Source organism: Protopterus annectens, chromosome 5.part0, assembly GCF_019279795.1.
Source record: "Protopterus annectens isolate FY-2018-M chromosome 5.part0, PAN1.0, whole genome shotgun sequence".
Lineage (NCBI taxonomy): Eukaryota > Metazoa > Chordata > Ceratodontiformes > Protopteridae > Protopterus > Protopterus annectens.
In genome coordinates, this window is record NC_056735.1 from 273,443,507 (window position 1) to 273,467,540 (window position 24,034).

The following is a 24,034-nucleotide window of genomic DNA, read 5'->3' on the forward strand; positions in this document are numbered from 1 at the left end:
GACCCTTCCGAATCATCTAAGTCTGTATCAGAAGTGACAGACTCAGGGGAGTCAATGTGCTTCCTCTTGCACTTCTTCTTACGAGGGGGCTCCTCTGAATGATCAGGGGAGGCCTCGGAAGAAGAGGAAACACCCAATGGGGTGCCCTGGAGCGCCGGTTCCCCACACTTGGGGTCTGGAGGATTAGCAGAGGTTGGCACAGGCACTACAGGGGATGGAGCCGATGGGGCCGATAGTGGAGCTGACTCAGTGGCCAGCACACTCCTCATGACATCGAAGGCGTCCCTGCCACGATACAGAGAAGGCTCCGGTTCTGAGGAAATCGTAATCCTTCTCCGCACTGAGGGAGATGGCTCCGAGGCCGATGTAGGAGCCAAGCTCACCTGCGCCGAAGCTCCGAGAGGGAGAATGGGGTCGGACAAGGGTCCGATGCCACTCGCCCCTGGGAGCCAACGAGGGAGCCACAGCGCCCAGATCCCTCTACAGACGGCGCCATCGAGGGAATCAGAGCCAACGACAGAACCGAAGGAGATAGTTATCGAAGCCGACGGTTCCACTACTCGAATCCCAACGAACTCCTGCTCCGAGCTCAATAGAGACAGAGGAGGAACATCGATAGCAGTGGACGGAGCCGACACCTGTTGAGGAGGGCTGGACAACATCTTGGCAAGTGCCTGCAACTTTAGCAACCTACTGACCACTCTCTCCACGTCGTGATCTGACAACCTAGAGGATCGAGAGGAGTGAGAAGATCTGTGACTGCACTCGCTCTGAAGCAGAAGAGACAGAGGAGCCGAATGTATCGATTCCAAAGAAGGGGACTTCAGCCTCTTGTGGCTCCGCGAAGGTTCCGAAGTTTCTGATGGAGCCGACTGGGAGATAGTCTTATCGGTTCCAGCCGAAACCGAAGTAGCAGGTAAAGTCTGAACCAAAGACGGCTCCAAACTTGGAGATGATGATTTGGTAGATTTAGGGGATTTCACAGGCTGAGTCTTGGCCGGTGAATCCTGGGGCTTTAAAAGACCCCTAAGAATAAGCTTATTCTTACGCTCCTGCAGAACTCTTGGACTAAATGCATGGCAGATAGAACAAGAGTCCTGCAGGTGCACAGCGCCTAAACAACAGATGCAAGAAGTGTGCCCATCTGTCAGAGACATCTTCTAACAGCATGAGTCACACTTCTTGAATTCAGACACTTTGGATTCTTTTGACATCCTGTAACAAGAAATACAACAATAGCTATAAATCAAAATACAGTCTACAGAAAAACACAGTATACTAACAGACTAAAGCTAAAGTTTTTTTTTTTTGATAGGAAAGCCTCTAACTCAAACGGCTAGCCTATAAAGAAATTAGAAGGAAAGCCTCTAACCTAAACAACTAATCTGACAAGAAAGGATAAGAAGGGGAGGGAGGGGGAGAACTCTCTAAGTTAAACAAGTTCGATAAGGAAAGGAAGGAAGCTACAAATACACACTAGCTAACACAACCAAAAATAAGGCTAAAAGTTAACAATAACACCTAGGAAAAGGACAATTTTTAGTAAAAAAGTTCTATAAAGAAACTTTATACGAGCCTGAGCCAGAAAAACGACACCTCGCAGCTGAAGCAGCAAACGAGATCTAGGTAGCTATCGCTAGGCATCATGGGATAAGGGGTAGCCTCAAGCCAGTAAACAGCTCTCGAGCTATAGAAGATGGCCGAGTCGGAGCCGATGATCAGCTCCGATCCCAACCAGCAAGAACGAAGGCGAGATAGACAACTTAACATTAAAAGAAGCTCAGCCAGTGAAAACAAAAGGGAACTCCTCACAATCCTCTAGGAAGGGGGAAGGAGGGAGGGACGCAAGAAGGAATGCGAGATAAAGACAACTAACATGGAACGTTATGGTAGGTATATAACTTCTTTATGTTAAGTTGTCTATCTCACCTTCATTCTTGCTGTTTGGGACAGCGTCCCTAGCACCTAAAATCCCAGGTGGCTCATTGGAACAAACTCTTCAGAACAGTAGAACCAAAGGAAACTCTGCTCCAGGAGACCATATCTACCTTGTAATGAGAGATAAAAGTGTGGGGGTTTGCCCAAGTACCAGCTGCACAGATTTGAGTCTATGGGCAACCTAGACTGAACCGCTACAGAGGTGGCTAATGCTCTAGTGGAATGACCTTTTGGTTTAGCTGGTACCTCTTTATTTCGTAATTGATAAATAAAGGCAATAGTATCAGATAACCATCTGGATAAGGTCACTTTAGAAACTGGAAGACCTTGTTTGTTAAAAGCATAAGAAAGAAATAACTGGTCTGACTTTCTTAGTTCCTTAGTTCTATGGAGGTAAAAACGCAATTGTCTGTGTACATCCAATTGGTGGAGCTTGTATTCTGCCTTGTTGCTGTGATTAGGAAAGAAAACTGGGAGATCTATGGATTGATTTAAATTGTTCTCTGAGCAGACTTTGGGAATAAAGGATGGATTGGTCCTCAGAGAAACTCTGTCCTTGTGAAACACCAGGTACGGAGGACGAACACATAGAGCTTGAAGTTCTGAGACACGTCTAGCTGAAGTGATAGCAACCAGAAAAAGTGTCTTCCAAGAAAGACATTTTAAAGGGCACGATGCTGCCACTTCAAAGGGAGGCAAAATTAAGGAGGCTAAAACTAAATTGAGATCCCAAGGAGGGGGAGGATCTATAATTGGGGGTCTAAGAAGAGATGTTCCTTTCATAAAGGCTTTGCAGAGCTTATGAGACATTATGCTAGAATTAAACATACCGATATGAAAATTAGAAATGGCAGCTAGTTGTACTCTAATGGTAGTTGAAGCTGCACCAGACTGAAAAAGCTGTGTTAGAAATTCAAGAATTTCATGGATTTGGGCTGAGAAAAGATCCAAATTTCTAGATTCTGCCCAGTAAGAAAACCGTTTCCATTTACTAGTATACGTTTTCCTCGTAGTAGACTTATGTGAGGAAACAATAATATCACGGACTGCTGGGGAGATATTTGAAAGCCTGTCTAAGGTTGGAAGTGGAGTAACTAAGCTGTAAGCTGGAGAGTTTGAAGGGATTGGTACAACCCGCCTGATTGGTGAATCAGCAGATCTGGAACCGGGTCCAGAATCCACAGTTGATCAAGAAGGTGGAGGTGTAGGAACGGGAACCATATTTGTTGAGGCCAATATGGGGCAATGAGGATCATTTTGCAACCCACCGATTTTGCTTTCTGTATGAGTCTTGGAATTAGGGGAAAAGGGGGAAAAGCGTAAAGAAGTCCCTGAGGCCAATCGTGTACTACAGCATCTCTGGGTATATGACCTGGAAGAGGAAGTAGGGAGAAATACCTGCTGCATTTGTTTTTCAGAGGAGTGGCAAATAGGTCGCAGCAAGGCTGTCCCCATTTGCAGAAGATAAGATCCGCAACTTCCTGATTCAGAGACCACTCGTGAGGCATGAGGATAGCTCTGCTGAGCCTGTCAGCTTTTACATTGGATTTCCCAGGGATGTGCATTGCTATCAGAAAACGTTGGGAGGAAATCGCCCATTGCCACAGTCTGAGTGCTTCTCAGCATAAGGGGGTAAGACCTGGTCCCACCCTGTTTGTTGATGTACCACACCACTGACATGTTGTCCGTTTGGATTGCAATGGTCCCGGAAAAAAGAGAGTCTTGAAGGGCTTGCAACATTAGGAGAACTGCTCTCATTTCTAGGACATTGATATGCAGATGGTACTCGTGAGGTTGCCAAGTGCCTTGGACTGTCCTGCCTAGATAATGCCCCCCCCCCCATCCTATCAGGGAGGCGTCCGTGGTCATTGTGGCTACCGAAGGGGGTTGTATGAAGGGTCTGCCCTGAATTACTAGTGGGGAGACCATCCACCAAGAAAGGTGCCTTTTGCATGTTTCTGTGATCAGGATCATGTGAGACCTGGGTAGTTCCTGGAAAGACCACTTCGTGAAAAGAAGCCACTGAAGGATTCTCATGTGGAAACGCGCTAATGGGACAAGAAGAATTGCAGCTGCCATGGAGCCTAGAGCTTGGAGGACATGTCTGACTTGAACCCTTTTGTTCTGCATTACAATTAACACTTGTTGACGAACAGTGGAAACTCTTTCCTGTGGTAATCTTGCAAACATTTCTTCTGTGTTTAATTCTGCTCCTATGCATGTAATAGACTGACAGGGCAACAAGGCAAATTTTTCGAAGTTTACTGTAATGCCTAGTTGAGTGCATGATGTGATTGTATAATCCCGTGCCTCTAAGAGTTGATGCCTGGTGGTAGCAGTCAGGAGCTACTCGTCTAGATAGGGAAACACCTGGAATCCTTGATGCCTCAGGTGAGCCGTGACTACTGCCATACACTTGGAGAACACCCTGGGGGCTGAGGTGAGACCAAAGGGCAGAGCTCTGAACTGGTAATTACTGGCCCCTACCCGGAAGCGAAGAAATCTCCTGGAGTGTCTGTCCATCTTGATATGATAGTACACGTCCTGAAGATCTATCGAGCACATCCAATTGTCCTGACCCAGAAAAGGGAAAATGGACTGCAGTGTCACCATATGGAACTTTTCTTTTTGTACAGATTTGTTCAATCTGCTGAGATCCAGTATTGGTCTCCAGTCCCCTGTCTTTTTTGATAGTAAAAAGAATCTTGAGCAAGTTCCGGATCCTAGTTGGTCTGCAGGACTTCTTGAACGGTTCTTTTTTCTAGCAATCTTGAAACTTCTGTGACTGTTTGATCCCTTAAATTGGGTGGGACATCTGGGATGGGCTTTTTCAATTCTAAGGGGGATTGATGGAAGGGAATTTTGTAACCTCCGGATATGATGGATACTACCCATCTGTCTCTTGTTATATTTTGCCAGGCTTTTGGGTACAGCGAAAGTCTTCCCCCTACTGCTTCCAGAGGTGAGCAGTCGGGCAACCCTTCAGGGATGCTGGAAGGGTTTGGCAGAGAAAGTTTCTCTGTCACCCTGGTTTTGCGGTCCCCCTCTGCCACGAGGGTGGCGTCTGTTATTGTTGTTTCCCCCTCTGCCTCTGGGGGAAAAATCACCACGTGTGTCAGGCAAGGGTCCCTGGGATTTTCGGAGCCACATCTTTCCACTCTTCTGACCCTTGGGATAAGGTCTGGAAGGAGTGGAAAAACAGACTCTCACGGAAGAGAGAGTCTTGCCTTCCTGTTCACACCTGGTCAACGTGTCTTTCACCTGAGGCCCAAAGAGAAAAGAGCCATCAAAGGGAGTACTGGTGAAGGACGCTCAAAAGGGTTCCGCAAACTGACACAGCCGCATCCAAGCATGTCTCCTGAGAGCCACACCTGTCCCTGCAGCTCTGCTCACTCCATCAGCTGCATAGGAAATCAGCCTCATGGAGGAGTTAACTACGGAATTAAGAGTCGCAAGCTGAGAAGCTACTTTGGCTGGTGCTCCCTCAGCTGTAGGATCTTGAAGGGTATCTCCAAGCTCTTTCAGGAGATCCCTTTGAAGATGTATAAAATGGCATAGATGATTCAGGGACCTCATTGAAAAGGTCGCTGAAGCAAACATTCGCTTTCCATATCTGTCCATCGTCCGAGACTCTTTGTTCGGAGGATGAACAGAAGAAGAGGTCTCTGCTAACTCTTTCTTGGTGGCTGCTGACACCACCATGGCATCAACGGTCACACCTTTGGAGAGGAATTGCTTGTCCTGGGGGGCTGTAATGAATTTATTTGGTCTCCTTGGAGTAGGTTCCACAGAATCTGGAGCTGACCAAGCCTTTCGAGCCACTACAGACATGAGTAGATCGAAAGGAAGAGATACCCAGGAGGTGGAAGGTCAGGAACCAAATGCGTCCAGGTATACAGACTCATCCTCGGTAGGGGCTAGGGAAGTCCAGTCCTTCCTCTGCCTAAGCATTTCAAGGATGTCCAAAAAGGAAACATCTTCAGAGGGAGGCCTTGGGGACCCTTCCGATTCATCCATGTCTGTATCTGAAGTGACAGACTCAGGGGAGTCTTTGTTCATAGATTAGTGTTAAGCTAATTGCCCTTGTGAGCCATTTTAAGCTTAGCCAATTATCTCTTGTGAGACTCAAACCCCGCACTTTGTGTTTGTAAGGCAAACACCTTAACTATTAGGCCACCCTCACAACCCCTGCTTCCTCTTGCACTTCTTCTTCGTGGGGAGGCTCTTCTGAGTGATCAGGGAAGGCTTTGGAAGAAGAGTGATCACCACCTGGGGCATAGGTTCGCTACGCTTGGGGTCTGGATGAGCAGTAGAGGTTGGCACAGACACCACGGGGGAGGAGCCGATGGAGCTGGCAGTAGAGCTGTCTTGGGGGACAGCACACTCCGCATGACCTCGAAGGCATCCCGACCTCTAGGCAGAGAAAGCTCCAACTCCGAAGAAACAGGAGTCTTTCTCCACGTCGAGAGTGATGTTGGAGCCAAACTCACCTGCGCCGAAGCTCCGAGGGGAGAACGGGGTTGGACAAGGGTCCGATGCCACTCCCCCCTCAGAGCTGACGAGAGAGCCTCGGCGCCCAGATCCCTCGATAGAAGGTACAATCGAGGTAATCGGAGCCGACGTTGAAACCGAAGGAGAAATGATGATCGGCGCCGACGGTCCTACTGTCTGCAGATCCATTGTCTCCAGCTCCGAGCTAAAAGTAGTCGGAGGAGGAAGAGAAATAGAGGCGGTTGAAGCCGACACCTGTTGAGGTGGGCTGGACAGAATTTTTGCCAGTGCCTGTGACTTAAGCAACTTACTTACTACTCTCTCCACATCATGATCTGATAATCTAGAGGATCGAGAGGAGTGGGAAGAATGATGGCTACGTTCACTCTGTAATAAAGGTGACTGTGGTGCCGAGTGGATGGACTCCAAGGATGGCATCCTCAGTCTCTTATGGCTCCGAGACGGCTCCGAAATAGCAGATGGAGCCAACGGAGGAGTTGTCTTGTCGGTGCCAGCCGGTACCGACATACTTGGTTGGTCAAGTAAAGGAGTCGGCTCCGAAGGTGGAGCCGACGGCTTGACAGACTTAGGGGATTTCGCTGGCTGAGTACTTTTAGCCGGAGAATCCTGAGGCTTCAATACTCCCCGAAGGATTCATTTGTTTTTGCGCTCCTGCAGGACCCTTGGACTAAAAGCATGACATATAGAACAGGAGTCGAGTCCCCCAGGTGAACAGCGCCCAAACAATAAACACAATTAGTGTGCCCATCTGTCAGAGACATTTTCTGACAGCATGAGTCACACTTTTTGAAGCCAGATACTTTAGTATCTTTAGACATTATAGTAATAACACGACAAATAATGAAAAACTATACTATAACAACAAGAACAAATAGATTTTTTTTTTACAGTTAAAGAATAGAAGGAAAGCCTCTAATTTAAATGGCTATCCTGGGGGTGGGGTGGAGAACTCTCTAATTTAAACAAGTTTAAGGGAACAGAAGACCTGAGAGTTATGGAGCGACAGCCAATAAAGCTAAAATACACAAGAACGCGAAAAAGGGATAAAGGAATATTATTTATATACTAAAAAGACAATAACTTGACAAACTTTCAAGAAAAAAACAACAATATATAATATCAAAAAGATTATACTAAGCCTGAGCCAGTAAGGAAGCAACCTCGCAGCTGAAGCGGCAAACGAGATCTGGGTAGCTGATGCTGGGCATTCTGGGATAAGGGGTAGCCTCGAGCCAGTAAACAGCTCTCGAGCTATAGAAGATGGCCGAGTCGGAGCCGAGGATCGGCTCCGAACCCAAACAGCAAGAACAAAGGCGAGATAGACAACTTAACATTAAATATTTGTTAGTACAATAAAAACAAAAGATACTTACTTACCATGATAATAGACCTGTGTTGTCTGAGTCCATCCTTCCCTAACAGATGGATCTTCAGGTCCTTCCTCGGATCCATTTTTGACTGCTTTTGGACTTGAGGATCCACATCTCAGACTCCCCCCATTACTCATAATCCTCTTTACGACACAACCATAGAAGAAATTAGTAAGGAAAATAAAGTAACCAACCTACAGGATACAAAGGATGTCTGAGACAGTGTACTGTTCTGGAGCTGAAAGAGTGAAATACCTTGATCAAGGGCAGATCATACTGTCATACCAGAGGCATACAACAAACTCTATCATTAACCGCAAGAAGGCAGAGGTGAGGGAAGTTGAGGAGTGGTGGAACTAGACAACACAGATATACTGCAATGGTAAGTACATAACTTTCATACCTAATGTTGTCTGTTCCATCCATTCTTCAAGATTCAGAATCCCCAGCTACTTAGCTCTCAGGGTGGTTTCAATGAAGGATGTTCCAGAGGATGGCTGAAACAAAAGCAGCCTTATCCCTGGATAGCAAATGTGGCATATAATGGGAAGTGAAGGTATGAATGTTAGACCAGGTGGCAGCAGCACAATTATCATCAAATGAAGCCGGTGAAAAGAAGGTCAAGGAAGTTGAGGCAAATCTAGCAGAATGAGCCGTGACCGGTGTGGGTAGTGTCAAGCCTTTTCCTTATATACATAAGAAATACAGTCAGCTAAACAACTAGTAAGGTCAATTTTGAAACACCCTGACCTAGCTTGACTCTGGAAAAGTAGACAAAAAGCTAGTCTGTCTTCCTGAATGTTTTACTACATTAGAGGCAGAAATGCAGTTGGTGAAGTATATCCAATAAATTAACCATATATTCTCCTTTACTGAAATAATTTGGGAAAAAAATGGTAGACGGATGCATTAATTGGATATGTAAGATGGACTGGTCCGTAAGGGTACCCTAATCTTGGGGAAGATAATGTACAGAGGTTTGCAAGACAGAGTTTGAAGTTCAGAAACTCTCCAAGCTGAAGTAACAGCAACTAGAAAGAGTGTTTTCCTAGTCAAAAATGTCCACCCTTGCAACAGGTTCAAAGGATGTGTGGGTTAAAGCTTGGAGTAAAATTGTCATATCCCAAAGAGTGGTAGGACCCTTAAATGGGAGCCTAAGCAGGAAAGTACCTCTCAAGAAAACTTTACATAGTTTTATGGATGCTAAGGTAGTATGTTTTCCTCCAACATGAAAGCTAGAAATAGCTGCTAAATTAATCTTAATATAAGAGTAACTGGCCTCATCTTGAAAAGCAGAAGCTAAGAAATCTAAAACTGTTGAAAAAGAATCCAAAATAGGTCCATATTCCTTTGGGTGGCCCACACAGAAAATCTTTTCCAGTTACTCTTAGAAACTTTTCTGGTCCATTTTTTTGGGAAGAAGTGATAATGTGGATAACTTGGGAAGAAAGCCTGGACTGACTAACCATCAGAGGAAGTGAAGAAACCAAGCATTTAACCTCAGAACTTGAATGTCTGGGTGAGGCATGCCGGACAGGTGAGACAGAAGACCCAGATCAGGGTCCAGTACCAAGATGAGTGTATCAAGTGAGGCCAAAGGAAGGGAAACCACAACTGTTGAGGCCAGAAGGGGGCAATGAGGATGACCATGATCTTCCTCTGCAGCGCTTTCTGTAAATATTTTGGAATCAGTGGGGTAGAAGTACAGGCAAGGAGGAGACCGGGTGGTGGAGTGTGCATTACAGCATCTCCCTGTCACTTCTCCTCTGGAAAGATCAGGGCAAAGAACCTACTGCATTTGGATTTGATGGGAGAGGCAAAAAGATCACAGAATGGTTGATCGCAACTGATGAAAAATTTGTTCCACCACTATTGGACTGACAGACTACTTATGAGGTACCAGAATTGATCTGCTCAACCTCTCCACTAAAACACTGGACTTCCCTGATATGCACTGCTATTACAATGTGGTTGGAAAATATCACCCAGTGCCACTCTCTCATAGCTTCTCAACATAAAGGGCTGGAACACGTTCTCCCTTGTTTGTTGATGTACCAGACTACTGAGATGTTGTCCTTCCAGATAGAAATCATCCCTAAAGGAAGGACCTCCTGAAAGGCCTGCAACCCTAGGAGGACTGCCCTCATTTCTTAAGACACCAATGTGTATCCTGGTCTCAAATGTATCTTGAACCATCCTTCCTATGCAATACCCCCCCACACACCCTAGCTGGAAAGCATCCATGGACACTGTGGCTTTAGGAGAGGGAGGAACAAACTGTCAACCCTGGGGAATCTTGGAAGATTGGATGCGCCACTTTATGTAAGTTCATAGTTCACAGGTATACAGGCTAACAACCATTAGGGCCTTTATAAGCCTAGCCACACAAACCAATCAATGTGCATCTTAACTAGGGGGGTACATTAGTTAGGAGATTGCTAAAAAGTTATGTGGAAGGGGGTATGTTAGTTAGGGAATGTTTACTGCTGGCCTCTGTCTACAAGAGACATGAAAGCCAGCCCGGGGATGAATTTGTGATTTCCCATCCAGTGGTCAAAGTTACGTTTGACTAGGGTTAAGGATGGACTCTTGCTTCATATGGATGGGGAGCCTATTCCAGAACATATGGATGCTTTGAGTCACATACCTGTCTCACCAGCATGTTCTATTTATGCAGAAAGCAATTCAAATCCCTGGTTCTAGTGTTTCTGGTGCTGCTCATTTTGTGGATGTGCAAAAGCTCCATCAGGGCTGGATCTAAGGATGTTTTATGTGACAAGGACAGACCGCCTTTCAACAACCTGTTGGAGACCAAATAAAGAAAGAGGGCTCTAAGGCAATATGTATATGACAGTGTGTTAAAACTCTGGATTCTCTTGGAGAGGAACCTCAGTGGGCATTCTAGCTGCTGCATATGACTAGTCAGGTACATGCTGAAATGGGCACTATACTTGATGCGTCTGATAAAGGACCAGTAGAGCAGTACTATAAATTCCTTGGACCGGGATGTCATACCCTTAGTTATAAGCTGGGTGACATAGAATGATGTTTTTACTACCTTGGCTACATGTTGGTTCAAGGCCAGATTACTATCTACATATGTTCCCAGATCTCTAACTACTAGGTCAACTCTTATGGGGTAGCTTACAAATGGAGTAATTAGCCTGGGTAGATATTTACCCATAATGCACTACAAGGCATTTATTTGTATTGAGTTCCAATCCATTACTTTGGCACTAGTCATTTGTTTGTGTTAGACCCTCTTGCAGGATGTTAAAATCATGGGGGTGATTTAGGGTCTATATTATATTGTCAAAGTTTTAATACTTCAAATCACTAAAGATCGAACTTTAGTGATCGAAGTCTGAAAACTTCAAAGTGCTATAAAAATATTTTTAAAACAAAAAAAGACAAACAAAAGGATGTAAGCAGGGGGGCAAGCCCCACTGCACACCCCATACCCCCCGCTCTTTAAATATACCAACTCCAAGATCGCACTACAGTGTAGGAAATGGAAATCTTCCGTTCCCACACTGTATTGCACTGAGGTGCAATCTCGGAGTTGGTATATTTAAGTAGCGGGGGGGTGCAGGGGGCTTTCCCCCCTGCTTACAGCCATTAGGTTTTCCTTTTTTTGTTTTAAAAATATTTTAATAGCACTTTGAAGTTTTAAGACTTCAATCACTAAAGTTCGATCTTTAGTGATACGAAGTATTAAAACTTAGTCAATATAATACAGACCCGTTATTTATGATACCTCCCAATCTGCAGTCATCTGCAAACTTGGTAAGCCAGAGAACCCTGACATTAGCCTTGACCTCCAAGAAGAAGATGCCAAACGAGAGTGGGCCCAGCACGGTGGCCTGTGGTACTCCACTGGTAATCTACCTCTTGGTGGAAGTGGTCTCACCAATTCTGAGTTCTTGGTTCTTATTTGCTAGCCAGCTTTCAGTCCAGTAACTTGTGTAAGGATTTATGCCTAGTTCAGTGGGTTTGCCCATAATACCTGATTGAAGTATAGTGTGGAATGCCTTAGCCAGGCCTATATAGGAGGTATGCATCATTTTCCCTTCATCCAGTGCCTTGGTTACCTTCACAAAGAAATTTACCAGGTTAAGTAGGCATGACCCTCCTTTCACAAAACCAAACTGGGATGGGTCTAATGTCTGTAAGTTGCCAGTATCTTTGTTGAACATTTCCATAATAATTTGTTCCGCAGCTTTACTTACTAGACTAGTCATGCTAACGGGTGTGTAGTTTTTGAGGTCAATTGTTGGTCCACCCTTGTGAAGGGGGAAAACCAATGTCATCTTCCATTCTCTTGGTATATAGCCTGTTTTGTGGCTGTAGTTGAAAAGTGACTGAAGTGGCCCTGACAGGTCATGTTTCAGGCTATTTATGAGGCAACCTGGAATATTGTTGGGCCCCAGTGAGGCTACGTTTTTAGTCTTAGTCCTGCAAATGTTTGTCAAACGAATCCGAAACCTCATGGGTTGGTATCTGATGGACCATTAAACTCCCAGCATCCACTGGAGAGGTCTCATGTAATATCTTGTCAAGGAGAAATGGAAGTCGCCATCAACCCCAAAAAACTGAAGAACCAATATGGCTGGTGGCATCTGACAGGATAAAAGCTGTAGGGCCTGGTTGCACAGGGTAGACAGACTGTTCACCAGCAGCCTTGCTATCTGTGTAGGAGTATCTAAATGAGTTCCTATAAATTCCAAAGTCTGTACCAAGAAAAATGTGATTTGTCCTGATTCACTGTTTTGCCCAGCAGAGAGCAAAGATGAAGCAGGTAGTATTTAGACCAGACTAGAAAAGACCTGGTAGGAGCAGTCATGAGCCAATCATCCAAGCAGGAGAACACTCTGAACCCTCATAGTCTGAGATGAGCTGCAACCACTGCCATGCATTTGCTAAACACCCGGGGGTTGTGGTGAGACCAAAGGGCATGGCTTTTAATTGCAAGTGACTGACTTTCTTAAGCTCAAGTCCATTATAATGTGGTAGTAAGCATCTTGAAGATCTACTGAGCACATCCAATCATCCTTCCTCAATACAGGGAGGCTGGACTGTACTGTGACTATCCATAACTTTGTATGTTTGACATGCTGAGTGAGATGGTAGAAGTCCAAAATTGGCCTGACGTCCCTGTTCTTTTTTGGCACTAAAAAGAACCTTGAGTATGTTCCGAATCTTTGTTGGTCTGGCAAGACCTGCTAGATAACTTGTTTGTCTACTAGCTTTTTTATTTCTACAACTGCTACATTTCTTTGCAAGTGTAGAACACTGGGAATTTTCTTTTGTGGTGGAGGTAGGAAAATAAAAAGAATGGAATATACTATGGTTATGACTGTCTGCACCCAGACATCTTCAATGATGGATGTCCAGGCTTCTGGGTGCAGAGATAACTCCCTCACCAACTGCCTCCAGAGTACAGCAGTCAGACAACCATTCAGGAGTGCTGAAAAGGCAAGCCTCTTGGAGAAAGGACCCGTAAAGCTTTGATTTTGTGGGCCTCCTGTGTTGTGTGGGTGATGTCCACTATTAGAATCTCCCCTTTGTAATGGGGGGGGTCTATCTCCAGAATTGTCCGGAAAGAACCTTTGAGACTTCCAGAACTACAGCTTCTTGCCCCCTTTCTTGTTTCTAGAGAAGGTCCTCTGAGAGGTAGAAAACCACACTCCTATGGCAGAAAGGGTTTTCATGTCTTGTTGACTTCTGCAGAGTGTGTATTTGACCTTAGGTCCGAAACGGATCAAACCACCATAAGGGGCATTTACAAAGGACATCTTGAATGGTTCCACAAAGTCACACAAGCACATCCAAGCATGTCTCCTTATGGTAATGCCTGTATTTGAGGCTCTTGAGTTGCCCTCAGCTGCACTGTATTGCAGATGCATGCAGGCATTTGATAGGGACTGAAGGGTGGCCAACTGTGAGTCCACAGTTTTCTTGCCCTCTGTTGACATGGACCAAGAGAGAGAGAGAGAGACGTGTGTTTACTGTGCTAGCCACTGATGATTGTAACCAAATGACTGAACAAAATGTCCTTTCAACTGTATTGTTTATTGTAACATACTGTGCTCCTTGTAGTATATTTACTTTTTGCTCTTTTCTTGGCCTTGAAACGGTATTTTATTAACTTTTGACTCTGTACTGTATAACATAATGTACATTAGCATATGTATTGTATTTACTGTATTTACTGTACTAATCTTTGTGGAGTTTTTCTCCCCGGGCCTCTGATGAAAATGGGATCCATGCCCAGTCAGAATTTCCCGGTAAACAAATGTAAAATAAATAAATAAATTTGGGTGAGCTAATTTATTAAATCTCTCTGAAACCTTGTAATATGTGCCAAATAGTTCACTGACCTTAATGCAAAGGTAGATGAAGCATTAACTCACTTCCCAAATTTATCCAAATCCCTAGACTCTCTGTTAGGGGGCTAGACAGATGAGCTCTCCTCTGCGAGCTTGTTTTTGGTGGCTGAAGCTACTAGTAAGGCATCCACCACCAGGGCCCTTCCCCCAATACTGTCTGTCCTTTTAGCAGCAAGATATTTATCTGTTTTTCTGGGCTGTTGGTTCCATCATATCCAGTTCTTTTCATGCATGCTGAGAGAACAAGTCCACCATCTGACTGGTGGAAGAGGCCACACAAGAAGTAGCTGAGCTGGATACAAAAGCCTCAAGAAACACCAATTCTTCTTGGAGGGGGGTTTCAGAAGACCAACCTCATTTCTAACTCAAAAGTTTAAGGATTTCCCTGAATGAGATATCCTCAAGTGGTGATCTGGGGGATCCCTCTCCTTCATCAAAATCAGTGTCTTCAGTGAGGGACTCCTGGTGGGAGTCAGTGTGCCTCCTCTTATGTGAATGTCTCAAACAAACCTCAGTGGGGAGGGGGGATTCCAGAGAGGACTCAGAGCACTGTGGGGTGTCCTGTTTGTAGAAGGTCTCAAGGCTTGTAGGAACTGGCTGTCCCGATGGGATAGACTGCATAGGATCAGGACGCAAGGTTTTCAGCTGTGGGGCACACAGAATTGAGAGAAGAAGAGAAGTCCATTCACCAGCAGAAGACTGATAGAAACAGATGTAGACAGAGTGATGAGGAAGCTCCTCAGGACTCAAATTCAGCTGGGGGTTCTCCCATCTCCATCTCCATCTCCCAGCTCTCTTGACTGCTACTTAAGCAAAATTTGGGGGGGGTGACCCCAAACTGCCCTGGTAGGAGCCAAGACCTCTACACCAGGATGGAAGAGGAAACCAGCTCAACTTTGCTCCAAGATCGACACCTGACCCATACTAACATTGAAGCTCCTAGAGGAAGAGATGGTTCTGACAATTTCAAGTCTCTTCCCTAATCCTAGAATTAGCACCAATGGTTCGGCTCCAAGACCCATCCGTATCAAAGGGGCTCAGAACTGGCAGAATCAGAGAAGTCACCAGAGTGGAAGATGACCACATTTTTGGATCTGGCAAGGACAACTCTTGTAGAAATCTCAGACCCAGACTCCCTGAAGATGGATGGTGGATTGGAGTAGGAGAAATCATGGGTAGGGTTGGAGGGCAGAAACTCACAGGTCCAATGGGAGATGGAGACGGGAGAATCTTCAGCTGAATTTGAGTCCTGGGGAACTTTCTCACCAGTCTATCCACATCTGCTTCTATCAGTCTTCTGGTAGGCCTAACAGACCTTAGAGAGGAAGACGCAGATGGAGGTCTAGATGATCCTAGTACCAGTCTCTCCTGGAGAAAGGGGGAATGCAGCCTAGGAGAGATCGGCTCAGTGAGAATCTCAGCTACAGTAAGGGAGGAGGAGTCCTGGATCTTACAAACGTGGTGTTGGATCCAGTGGGGGAGTAGGACCCAAGCCAGAGCTGAAGATGGTCAAGAAGAAAGAGAGTAGTCAGGGAAGCACTTCCTTGCCTCTTTAACCTTCTCCCTGGGCTTGTCACTCTTCTCTCCTCTAGATTTGTCTAAGGATGTGTTACCAGAGGCTCTAGAAAGAAAAGACACAGACTTAGACAATTTTTCTGCAGAAGAATGGAGAAGTCCCTTGAAGACAACTTTGTTCATATGCTCAGTAATGGCTCAGTTGCCAAAGGCCATACAGATAGAGCAGTCCTCACCCAAGTGGACAGTGCCCAAACAATATACACACTTTTGGTATGCATCTGAATTCAGGCGTTTGTGGCTGTAAGCCACACTTTTTTTGAACCTTGATGGCTTGTTAGACATGACTAAGCAAACCAACGAGGGAGGAGAATCACACCACGCAATAAATGTTTTTTTGTTTTTTTAAGACTAAAATACCAGCAAAGGTAAAACCTATGAAGATCAATAAACTAACATTCAAAATTATATCTACAAATATCTATATCCTGAAACTCAAATATAGAAAGGTGAGGCGCCAAAGGCATGAGACAAATGGAAGAAATCTGCTTACACTGAGAAATTTGTGTAGGGGGAAATACACATGAAAAGTACAAGGAAAGGTATTCTATCACAATGGGAAGACTAGTAACTATCAAAATTACAATGGTAGCAATAAGAAGCAAGAACTTACCTGAGGTAATCTTGGGGACAAGAAGCGATTATGGGCAAGGGGAGGAGGCTGAGCTGTGGATCCTGAAGTCTAAAAGTGTCCAAAGACAGATCCGTGATCACATAAGAAGACCCATCCGCTGAGCAATGGATGGAACAGACATCAGATTATTTGCAGTATAATAAATAAATAAAAAAATAAATAAATGAATACTGGCAGTGTTCTAACTAAAGTAGAAACAGCTAAAGCAATTTACCTTGGCCCTGAAGCCAGAGGTACTACCTTAGCTCAGCCTGCTACTGGGTATGGCTCGATCTAGTTTTGCTAAGAGTAAAACTATAATTGAAGTACCTGCGTCTATCGAATACAGGTTTATGCATCATTGTATAAAGTGCAGCTTAGCCCAATACAGCTAAGCTAAGAAATCAAAGAAACCAGTGGGAAAAAAATAACTTTTGAATTCAAATTCAGAACTAAAACAGTTAAAATGCAGCAAAATGACAGAACCGCTCAAAACTGATTTAAATAACTAAGCACAGCACAGAACCCAATAAAAAGGCAGTGGAAACAATAAAATGCCTTCCATAAATAGCTGTAGCTTCAAATTCAGAGAAAATATAATAAAATACAAAAAAAATGACAAGAACCATGCAAAACTGATTTAAATAGTTAGGTAACTTTACATACAATAGAATAAATGTACTTTACTGTTTCCTGGATGCCAAATGGATTCAAAATGCCTCTTTATTTGGTTTTATCTTGTGTGCATAGGTAAGTACTAGGCTATTGGCCCTAGGGCCTATATAAGCCTAGCCAAACAGTACCCTGGCTTTTGCCACCCACGAAAATTATTTTCCTGTGCCCCTGTCAAGCAGAGCCACAGAAGTGATCCCCGGGGTGAATTTCCTATCTCCCATCCAATCATCAATATTTTTCTTGAAGAGTGCTAATGAGGAGCTCTGTTTGATATAGATAGGTAGTTTGTTCCAGAGTATGCGAAGTCTCTGAGATAGGAATCTATCCCTCCAGCATGTTCTGTTTATTGTGGTGACAAGGTTTAGGTCCCTAGAGCGTGTAGCTCGGAAGGATTGGGATTTCTTTACATGGAGCATGTCCAACAGCTCTGGGTTTGACATAGCTTTGTATGTTAGGCAGGCAGAGATCACCTCTGAGTAGGTGATATGTGACAGAGTAAAGCTGGAGTTTTTTGAGACGGTCTGCATAGGGCATCTGTTTGAGGCTGGTAATCCTTTTTGTGAGGTATTTCTGAGGCCTTTCCAGTTGTTGTAGATGTCTTGTGAGGTACATACCAAAAGGGGCATTGTACTCTATAATGGGTCTAATGAGTGATGAGTAGAGGGGAACAATGACCTATTTTTTCCTGGATGAGAAACCTTTAGTGATGAGGTGTGCTACGCAGAAAAATTTCCTGACTACTGTGGCGATGTGATTATCAAAGGAGAGACTACTGTCCACCTGTGTCCCAAGGTCTCATCACACTTTCGGTGTTACGTGGACTACCGCCTATGTGGCAGTTCATGGGTACAGAGTTTTTACCAAAAAGGATGACAATGCCCTTTTTGGCATTGAGCTTGAGGCCATGGCTTTGACACCAGGCATCTGTCTCAGTGAGGCCCTTTTGTAGGATGTCCACATCATTAGGAGATTTGATTATGGCTCCTAGTTTGCAATCATCTGCAAACTTTGTTAGCCAAAGAACTTTTGTGTTAGCCTGTACTTCAGAGAAGTAGATACCAAACAGGAGAGGACCTAGGACTGAACCCTGTGGTACTCCACTTGTCACTGGTCTGAAGGTGGATTTATTGTCTGCTACTTTCACAGTGTAGGTTCGGTCAGTGAGCCAGTTGGCAACCCATCTTGTGACATAGGGATTTATACCTAGTTTAGTGACTTTGTCTATAATTTCAGAGTATACTAGAGAAAGCTTCCAACAGTCTTAGAATAAAGCAACAATGGCTGATTGCTTGTGCAGTATAAATTAACACGGAAAATGAAAGCTGTAAACAGTTAAAGCTCTAACCAGTAGTGTTTTGTCTTTCCAGAACTGCAGCAATCACCCCCATTCTCACCAGGTTTAATCAGCACAAGGTCAAGATGACTCACACTGATGGCCAAAACTGTTTGTTCTAAGTTTGAAAACATGCCTAAAAGCACAGCAAATAAATGTAGCAACATCAATTAATCTTCTTAGCAGAGAAAAAAATACAGTTTAGCTGAATCACTCTTCTTCACAAGGAGGGTATGGAGCACTTGCCTGGGGTGCTTGGATAAGGCCTAGAAAAGGCCTTTACGTTCATGATAGCATTTATGATGATGGTGATGATGCTAGCTTCTAGCCCCACTTAACCTCACAAGTAAATTTTTCCATCTCCACTTCCCATCTTGTCTGTGGCAACCTCTGATGAGAGGATACTGGCCAACCAGCTAGCCAAGAGTCCCCATTTTATTTCCCTTTGTCAGAATAGCCCCACCTGGGTTGGTAGTACCAAGAATGAATAATAGGCAGAGTGGGGCTGAATTTGATCTGCTTATGCTCAAATGGGGATAAGCAAATGTAATTTAAAAAGAAAGTGTAATGCAGGAGATGTGACCCAACCTTCCCCATAAGGAATCTCAGAAAATGGTTTGTTAGAGCATTGCTAACAATGCATGCACCATTCTGTATTTATTTTCTAATTCAATGGGGCACTGCTAAATGTTGGTTTCCACAGAGACATTAAAATGGTGTACTTCGCTTTAAGTTACAGCTCCACTCTAACAATGCCATACTATGTACATATGTACAACTATATATATATATATATATATATATATATATATATATATATATGTGTGTGTGTGTGTGTGTGTATGAGTGTGTGTGTGTGTGTGTGTGTGTGTGTGTGTGTGTGTGTGTGTGTGTGTGTGTGTGTGTGTGTGTGTGTGTGTGTGTGTGTGTGTGTGTGTGTGCATTTACATTATATGTATACGGGAAATGGGGGGAGTCCAGATAAGTGGTGGTTAAGTAGTGTTTTCGGCAGCCAAGATGAAGAATCATAGGTGATATTAGATGCTTTACATTCTTTCTTACTGCAGAGTTGCACCGATGCACAAGGGTTTTCTGTTTATCTGTAATGTACAATATTTAGAGTTTATGGGCTGATGGAGTGTTTCCTCTTGTACTCAACTCTATGTTATATTATTACACATTATTACTCTACAACTCTATTTTGTCTGACGGTTATCACCTGTTGTAGTTTTTATTTATCAATTTAAAACATTAAAAATGTGAATGGAAGAAAATGAGTGCACCTCTTTTTCACGCTGACCATCTCCCAGTGCTGTCTCCAGACGAGCCTTCAAATGTTCACAGTCCAGTCTTAATTCGTTTAGCTCTTTTTCTTTCTTTTCCAAAGCTGTGAGATAGGAAGAGGAAGTAATATCATTATGTGTTAGAAGCACAAACTGGGAACTAGGAGACCCCAGAATTTAATTGCAGTCATTTAGTCTCCAGTCATAACTAAGACGGGTGCCTTTGCAGTACTCCAGTCTCAACCTGCTAAAAAAGAAAAAAAAAATGGATAGAAACAAGAGCAATGAGAGTAACAGTACTGGCAGGTCTTAATTTCCTGTCAGATAAATAAGTATAGAAACCTTTACTATCTTAAAGAATGAATTATCTTAAAATATCTACAGTGGCAAGTATATGCAAAATGGGAAAAGGAGTTGAGGATGGATGGATTAAAAAATGTACTATCCTTTTTTTGATCATTGTTCAGAAATTTAAAAGGAAACTAAGATATCACATTATTCAAAAAATAAAAGTAAACTTAGATAACTTCTATACTATTTTTAAATGTATTTATTAAATTATCACTTACGACATAGGCACACACATTAATAGAAAAGAAACAATATTAACACTTTTTTCATTTACATACATTGCAATTACATACATGTTTTATTCCTTTGTAATTCATTCACGTCCAACATTATATAAATTGTTAAATTTTTACATTTCATCTTCTACACTACTTTTATCTCTAATCTGTGTTTAGTTTTTCCATGGTGCTTCCATAATTCTTGATTAGGCAAATTTTTATTATTATAGATAGTGTTTTCTCTAAGAATTTAACCCCTTTGCCAATGACACTTTCCAGAAGTTTCTGTAAATTACCAACTTTTAATTTTTTTCGCCACCTTTGAGCATCCTCCAGTTGATCAGCAGCTTAACTGAGCCAGTTCCCTCATTCTACTTTTAGTGTCCCCAGTACTATCCCCTGAGATGGGACCCTACCAAAAGCAGATTGGGAAGGGGAAGTGGTTCACAGGTGAACAACCAACAGCCACATCATATATGTCTTCGGAGACTTTTCTTCCTAACTGCCTGGAGCAGTCAAAATCATGTACATCACTGCATGTAATATCAGTTAGCTCCTCCCCCACTTCAGTGCAGAGATGCTAATGGTTATTTGCTATTATGGCACTGTCCCCATCACCAGTGATGCAGCTGATTATGAACAGGAAATTCCTTCCCTCAAGAAGTGGGGCAGTCTGGAAAAAGTCACTATATCCCACCCCCTCACACCCAACTGGCTTCTACAGAGCTTAAGCTGCTAGTCAGACTTGGGTTGTCAGAGCCATAGTCAGAGTTTCATCCTTCTATGCTATGATGCAAAGGCTTTAAAGACCATGTCTAGCTACTGCTACTCATCTATATGCAGCTGTACCAACAAAATGGGTAAGCAAATTCTCCCCAAAAAATTCAAGAATGATACTGGGATGTACATCTGCAAAATATCATTACATTTCTCTCAGCTCTGAAGACAATGAAATAAATGGATCTTACATTTTAATTTTAATGTACTTATTTAACTGGGTAAGTGAAGTGATTTATCTTAGACCCTAGCTATTTCTTATGCCTCAAGTTCAAGCATATGGGCAGTTTTAAAGTAGCCAGTCAACCAGCATGTTTCAGGGATGTGGAAGGAATTTGAAACAACTAGAATAAGAAATATAACTAAATGAATAATACATCACCATAAACCTCTAGAAACCTTTTCTAGACCTTGCTTTATAAAGGACAGAACAAGGCAGATAGATATGTTGAAGAGGACAGACTCAGATCACCAAGATGTATTGCAATAGTAAGTACATGCTACAGATCATCTAGCTCTATCATAATGTTAAGTGCAGAACTTTCATATGTAAGATTATCCATTACATCCTTCTCAACCCTTAGGAAAGAGTCCCCTGGATAGTATCATGAAAGCTTTCCACATATGACAGCGGACCAAAAAGAGGACCTAGACTTTGACATCACATCCACCATATACTGTTTTGCAAAGCTATGTGGAGAACCACATGTCACAGCTGCACAGATACTGCCCAAGGATAAGTTCTTGAAAAAGGCTAGAAATATAGCTACTACCCTTGAACAATATGCAGTAGGATTACATTTCAAAGATTTGTTGTGATTTTTGGAACAAAATGTAATACACTATAAAAGCCACCTGGAAAAGGTGACTTTGGAGACTTTTGAACCCAATCTGTTAGCAGAATAAGAGGCAAACTAAGGGGCATTACTGATTGATTTTGTCCTATCAAGACAAAACCTCATTTAACTGTGCACATCTAAACAATGTAAGACATATTGTCCTCTAGAAGAATAATTTTAGAAGAAGACTTCACTGTCACAAGGACTCTTTCCCACAACAAAGCCTCATATAGGCACAGGAATTTTTAACAGTTCTTCAGGGCAGACATTTTTACTTTGTCATAAGAATCCTTTGCCCAAGATCAAATTCATATATATACACACAAGCAAATTTCTACATGGGCACAACAGTTTAACAGTTCTCCAGTTCTATCAGAATGCTTTTCATGCAGTACACCAGAGGCTCCTACCACTTTATAGAAACACAGGAACAATACTAAGCAAGTGATCACATGAACCATAAGAAGCCTAGCCATAAATATACACCTCTAACTAAACACGTTTAAATTTTCTTGCCTACTTTTCCGAGTACTTAATAGTACCTACTTCACAAATCAAGCAGCGCCATAAATGATAACCATGACATAAATTTATGTCTACCCATCCAATCAAGACTAGCCTCAAATAAAGTGGTACTTTAATTTATGTCTACCTATCCAATCAAGACTAGCCTCAAATAAAGTGGTACTTTTCTTGACCTGTAGTGGTAAAGTATTCCATAGGCTGGGAATATTTTGAGTTAGGAACCTATCCTTCCAGCAAGTCTTTTTATTTTATAGTGTAAAGTTAGATCTCTTGTATGAGTGTTCGTAGAGCCACAAGATTTGCACAGAACTAGCAGTTCAAATAGGACTGGGATTTTCAGAGCTCGAAAAGCAAGAGAAAGGTCTCTTCGGAGCAGATGATAGGCTACTGAGTTTAAGGAGAGCTGTGTTAATCTAGTGAGACAGAAGAAGGATTTAAGGCCTTTCATTTTTTTGATTAAAAATCCTTGGGCATTTCCAATTGAGTATATGCTTGAATTTGCACATACCAAAGAGAACACTCTGCTTGATGATGGGTCTGATAAGGGAAATGTACAGTGATAAGATGACTTCTTTAGATCTAACTGGGACACATGAAAAGATTTCCTGACTATGATGGAACCATGATGGTCGGGTCTTTATTGAATCACCGAACACTTAGAAAAGTGAACGTTGATTCATCGACCCCATGTAAGCGAAAGCTTACAATCTTGAACACTCAGAACAGAGATTTTATTCCCAGGAGAAAAAAAACTGTTCCTAGAACCGCACACACAACACACGCACACCACAAACTATTTATAATGTGGGGGGCTTTGCCCCCACACCCCCTACTTAAATATACCAACTCCAAGACCGCACTACAGTAATGAAGAAGGCAAAATACCGAAGGCGCCAAGTGATTTCTTTCCCAGGGAAAGAATTTGCTTATATGCCACTTCGGTATTTTGCCGTTTCGCTCTATAAAGTTCGATCAAGAAGCATTCAAAAGAATGCATCTTTGATCAGCTAATAGGGACCCTGATGATCAACTAGGAGAGAATTGGGCACATAAGAACCAGGTCTCTTTTCACAGTATCTGTATGAATAGAAGTATCACTTGAAGTGGAAACTTCAAATGAAGTGGAAACACCTTTTTTGCCAAATGTGACTATTATGCTGCACTTTTTTGCATTTTGCTTGAGACCAGTTTCAGTACATCAAGTATGCGAATATTCCAGCTCTGTACAGAGCACTTTAGTATCAGTGGATGAGTTGATAACAGTGCCCAGCTTGCAGACATCAGCAAATTTGGTCAACCACAGTTCTGCTATACTGACTTGGATGTCTGCAAAAGAAATACCAAACAACAGACGGCCCAACACTGATCCCCGTGATACTGTACTAGTTGCAATTTAATTTATGTTCAGTAAGGTTATCAGCAACTCTCACTAGCTGGGTAGTGTTAACTTTACCCAATGTACCAGCTTGCAATACAGCTGGCAATGTAGGGGGTTATAGTACGTTTGTCTAAATTTTCAAATAATACCTGCACTGAGGATAGTGTCAAAAGCCTTGGCTAGATCAAGATAAGTAGTCTTCATAGAGTGACCATTGTCCACAGCCTCTGTACCTGTTTCAAAGAATTTCCTAAGTTC

At 43.1% G+C, this 24,034-nt stretch overlaps 1 protein-coding gene across 1 annotated transcript in view; it reads right to left on the reverse strand.

Moving 5' to 3' along the window:
• Window positions 1-24,034, reverse strand: part of LOC122802575 (heat shock transcription factor 2 binding protein) — a 1,640,599-nt gene that overhangs the window by 1,202,491 nt on the left and 414,074 nt on the right. The window contains exon 3 of the mRNA XM_044072245.1: window positions 19,689-19,792. Coding sequence (XP_043928180.1) covers window positions 19,689-19,792 — 104 coding nt within the window. The remainder of the gene's footprint in view (window positions 1-19,688; window positions 19,793-24,034) is intronic.